Raw genomic sequence first — 5254 nt, 5'->3', positions numbered from 1 at the left:
GTGGTACGTGGGCTCGTCGTGCCTGGACCGGCGCACCACGCTGCCCATGCTGCCCTGGCTGATGGCCGAGATCCGCCGGCGCGGGCAGCGGCAGGAGCCCGGCGGCGCCCTGGGCAGCGCCGTGGCGGCCCGCGAGGTGCTGCTGCTGCTCGGCTCGCCCACGCTGCGCTGCGTGCCCGCCGGCCCCGCGCCCGGCGCCGGCCGCCCCGCCAGCCCCGGGCCCGCCGTCTTCATCTTCGAGCACAAGGCGCAGCACATCGCCCGCTTCATCCACAACAGCCACGACCTCACCTACTTCGCCTACCTGATCAAGGCGCAGCCCGACAACCCCGAGTCCCACATGGCCTGCCACGTCTTCCGCGCCACCGACCCCAACCAGGCAAGCGGCCCGCGCCGGCGGGGATGGGGCGGCCGCGCCGGCGGGGATGGGGCGCCCCCGCTGCCTCTCCTGCGCGCCGCGTCCCGGCCCTGGCGGCTCCGAGGAAAGGTCCCCGCTGGGAGGGGGCCGCGCGGCCGGCGTGACGCTCCCCCTCCGCGCTCCGCGAAGCAGCCGTGGGGCGGGAGCCGGCATCCGCAGCCGGCTGTGGGGCCAGGTCGCGCTGAGGGCGGCGGGCTGCGCTCGGGCACGCTCGGCGGTGCTGCGAACAGCCGTAGGTTGGGGTGGAGACATCGCTGATCTACTGCCAGCTGGAAGGAAAAAAGGGGAAAAAAAAAGACCTAGCGGCAAGGCTGTATTTCTGTGATTCTTGAGCAGGCTTTGGCTCGCGTCTCGCACTGTGGCAGACGTCCCTCTCCTCCCTCGCCGGGCTCCGGGGGAGAGGGGGGTTAGGCGGGTAGGCGTGAGCACTGGTTTCGTGTGCTGACAGCAATAAAAAAGAGCTTTCAGAAGGGTGAATTCAGTGGAGTGAGCTGAGAGACCTTCCCTTGAGTTTTCACTCAAGGACATACAAAGAGGAAGAATGCATGTAATTAGAAACACTGGCAGGTAGGTATTGAAACCACTTAGCTGATTTACTAAATTCACTGAATAGAAGAGGGTTTTGGTGGTGGTTGCTTTTTTTCTTTTTTTTTCCCTATGAAGGGAAGTATTAACCCCCCCCCCCCCCAAGGAGTCTTTAGTCTGTATTTGAGAAAATACACTGCCAGAGATTGTAACAGTGGAGGGGTTTAGAGTATCGCTGCAGCTGGAGCCATCGTTAAAAATAGAACAAGAGGTACCCCAAATGGAGGTGACTACGCTTAACTCATTGGCAAGTGCTGCCACGGCTTTGCTCTGCCAGGAAAAGGGAATTGAGGGTCAGGAGACAGCGTGCAGAAAGAGCGTGAAACGGAGAGGATCACGTCTGGCGAGGGAGGAGCCAAAATATCTTTTCGTGAGTCTGACCATATGGCCTGAAGGGAGTTGTTGGCAGTAGATGTCAAATGTATTTCTTTGTTAGGTCTGGTCTCGTACCATCACTTGAAAGACAACTTCATGCTGTGAAATAGAGGATCCGTAGTGGTGTCTATAGTGTGTATAGTATTTCTCATGTTTGAATTTATGTTTTTTGCCTTTTTTTGCGTATGTTGTCCTCTCTTTCCACCTGGAGGAAAATGTCATTATAAGGAGTTAAATCAAATGGATGCTATAGGTAAAGGTTTCTTACCAAAGCTAGTTATTAGTATGAACAAGTTCTCTGCTCTAAACTCCTAACCTGTTCTGACAATATAGTCTAAATTTTATCTAGAAAGATTTTTTTAAACCATATATTAATATATAATAAAAATACAAAAAACTCAAATATGTACAAATACAAAATATATTGAATTATAACACAAATATAATTGATAATTAATAAAGAATGAAGGAGCTTGGCGTGAAGGTTACTTAGCATAGGATCTTACGATAAAGAACCTAATTAAGGATAGTAGATAAGTAGATGCACAGCCAGCCATATGATTCATGGGTATCTGACTATGGGCAATGTCTTTAAGGTGTCAGAAGGAAAGAAGACAGTGTTTTTTTTCTTTTTTTTTTTTCTCTTCTCGTCCTACTAAGTTTTGTTGCCAATTGGAGAGACTTAGTTGGCTAAGTCTGTGCTGGTCTCTGGCTGTTGATCTGTGCTTAACCCTAGTTCTGAGTAGATGAAATCGAGCTACAGGTTGCTAGCTCTGAAAATCTTTCGAAGCTTTTAATTGTTTGTTATACAACACATGCTGTTCTTGCACTCTTTCAAGATCTTTGAGTGTGTGGTGCTGATTCATATTGGTTAYGTGGGCTTCATGGTGCATGTTAACTTAGAAAGTTATTTCTCTCAGTTGTTATTTTAAGATGACCTCATTTTCGATCTTGGGGCATAGTTGCTTCCAGCCAGCAGAAGTTGTTGAGGTTACTCAGCAAATCAAACCTGTCCTCTTCCAGCTTCATTCCTTCCTCCCTGCTTCGTCCACGTGTCAGCACAGCCMTGTGTGCAAATGTGTGGTGAGCAGCATCAGGGAACTGACTGGAGTTAAAAACTCACTTTTACCTTCCTTTTGCCAGATTTGTTCCAGCCCTAATATTGCTACTGTTGGCGCAAGGTAGGAATTAGTGCCTGAAGAGGTGAAGAGTGGGATTGTACTGGCTTCAGATCAGCAGAAGGTGACTGACCACGTATCTATGGCATTATTGGTATTGGTGTTACTGCATTTAACAGCACACTAAGTCACTTCAGAATGGCAGAAGTGTGTTCWAGCTTTGAGTTACAAGACAGCTCGCTGTAATTTTAATATGGATAGAAATTAGGAAGGTAAGATGGTAAGATTGACTTCCAAGAGACTAGTGTGAGCACAGTAATTGAAGAAGCAGTGTAGTTGAGAACTAAAATTTTTGGTTTCRAGCCTGTTGCTTTGCCCACTTAACATATTCTGTGCATCTTGGATGCATGTGCTCTCAACATTACCCTGAAATGGGCTGTTATTCACAGAAAAAAGAAGAAAATCTGCAAGAATTGACAAGATGTAATGGATAAAAAGCTAATGCAATATGCATTCTGATAAAATCAGGTAGTAYGATAACATTTTTAATGTTAATTTATTGTGACTGAAGAAAAATGTGAGATTGAGGTGGTAGAAAACATTTTTTGGATTTCATTTGAAAGCCTAGAAGTTGTAAAGGGAGCTGAAAAGTAGGAGTCAGTAGGATCGACTCATGTTCTCGAGCAGGGCTTTGGCACAGTGTCAAGCTCAGAGCTCAGCTGTCAGCATGGGGATGGAAGTGAAGGTGCTTTTATTGGGGGATATCTCTTTGCTTTGCTCTTTAATTCCCAGGAGAGAAAGAACTTTTGGTACTTTCTGAACTGATGGAGGTGGGGGGAGAGGCTTTTGGCTCTTCCCTCCTCAGAAACACTGCTGCGTTTGCTGCCCCTCCTGCCTTTGCAAAGCACAGCTGGCTGCAGTGGGCATGGGTGGTCGCCTGCTTTGGTGCTACCTAGCAGCTTCYGAAGAGCAGCCAAAGATTTGTTAGTTCTGTATTGCTGTCACTTGKGAGTTTTGTAGGATGCATGGAGTCTGTCTGTAGACATGAGTTGAGAGATTTGGCAGAATTTATTCACAACCACAGGAACATTTTTTTTTCTTTAACTGAAAGTTAGAGATTATAAATATAGCTGGCATACCCTCCTTCCAGCCACCAGGAAAAGCCCTTTTGAATAATATTTTCAAGCTCARCTTCAACTCATTTTTATTATGAAATACTGAATTTATTCTGTGAAGCAGATTTTAAGTGTAAGCCAGATCAATACTGTTTGACAGTTGCCTTGCATTGTCTTTTCTCTGGGGAAGGGGGTTAAGGTCTGACCTGCTTTTTTCACGTTCTCATTATGCTGACCTAGACTATACAGAAAATGAGCAAGTCTAGCTTGGGAGATTGTTGGTCTCCCCCCACCCCTTTTTTCAACCTGAATTGGCATCCTAAGTCTGATTATACTGCAGCTGACTCTTATTAGTGAAGATAGTTTCATAGTCAYAGGCTCCTCCAGTAAAGCAAGAACTTCCTCAATACATTTTGTATTTCCTTTTGAAATCTTGTAAGAAGTGATGCGAGTAWATTGTTACAAGATTTCAAAACTAATTCAAATTAGCTGGGAAAGTAAAAAGCTCCAAGGCGCAGACCTCAGTATGGTTTAGCTCTTGTGTGTGTAACATGCAGCTGCGGATACTGCTGCAACCACGAGTTAGCGGGGACTAGACTGGCCCAGAGCAAACCAGAAATAATGGAGCATTTTGCAGATAAAGCGAGGCTGTGATATGAGTTATGAGAGGTAGAGGGGCAGAAGCAAGAGCTGGAGGCYGTATCACTGTACGGGCCAAAGTCAAAAATGTTTGTCTATTCCAGGTGTGTGATAATTGTCTGTTAGATAAATGGATTGTAGTAAAACAAGGCCATAAGACAGCTTTTTCTGAGAGGTGGATGGAGCAGCAGTGCAAAATCTGTAGCTATCTGAAAGAGGCTTTTATGCTATAATAGCATAATTAGAATAACATTCTATAAAGTTTCTTATTGCAGAATATAAGTTAGAAATATTTGTAGCAAAATGTCAGTGAACTTTACATTTAGATTTCTTTTATTTGCTTTTTGTGCCTAGATTTTTACATATCACAGGAGCATGGGCTAAATGATAGCAAATTCTTGGCATGTTAAGAACATATGTACAGCATTGTCTCAGTTCATATTAAAATTTGCAGAGGTTGAGTTGTCCTATCAGCTGTATTTTGACTAGGTATAACAAACATGATAAAAAGCTGGGCTCTGGGTTTTGAAGGGTTCTGCAGGAGATGAGATACACAGTTTGGCCGTTAGGTAGACTTGAGTGTGCTGTAATTGCAAAAGGAAGAGGTGACACTGTTTTCCATAAGAAGGATATATTTGCCCAGTTTTGACAAGAAAACGAGTCATGGCGAGACCAAAACAACATTTTCTGTAAGTTTGTGTGAGTTGGAATTTCATTCATGACATGAGAAACTGCAAAGCAGTGACTCAAAACAGCGTGGATGCTAAAGGCTTAAAAGAAATATAGGATTGTTCTGTGAACAGCTTCATTATCTCTGGTTTACATGGGCTGTAGAGAGTCAGATGAAAAGTCTACAATTGCTTTTTCTTTTTTGTTTGTTTAAACAGTGTCTGAATTAAGCTTTTTGTAGTTGGAACTGAAATTTGAGATCTTAAGGTTCCATTTTTATTTTTCTCAATGTCAGACAGCTTTTTTTTTTTTTTTTTTTTTTTTTTTTTTTTTTT

General features: G+C 44.8%; 2 protein-coding genes across 2 annotated transcripts in view; both read left to right on the top strand.

The window, feature by feature from the left end:
- COMMD6 (COMM domain containing 6) overlaps positions 1-5254 on the top strand; it is a 31308-nt gene that overhangs the window by 16192 nt on the left and 9862 nt on the right. The gene's annotated exons all lie outside the window — the stretch shown is intronic.
- TBC1D4 (TBC1 domain family member 4) overlaps positions 2-5254 on the top strand; it is a gene marked incomplete at its 5' end in the record, with an annotated part of 103249 nt that continues 97996 nt past the window's right edge. The window contains one exon of the mRNA XM_085309562.1: positions 2-379. Within this exon, the coding sequence (XP_085165688.1) occupies positions 2-379 (378 nt within the window). The remainder of the gene's footprint in view (positions 380-5254) is intronic.

This window comes from Rhea americana, unplaced genomic scaffold (genome assembly GCF_003343005.1).
Source record: "Rhea americana isolate MKP2758 unplaced genomic scaffold, rheAme1 scaffold_3, whole genome shotgun sequence".
Classification (NCBI taxonomy): Eukaryota; Metazoa; Chordata; class Aves; order Rheiformes; family Rheidae; genus Rhea; species Rhea americana.
The sequence above is the reverse complement of the archived record's forward strand: the minus strand, read 5'-3'. Positions and strand labels throughout refer to the sequence as shown.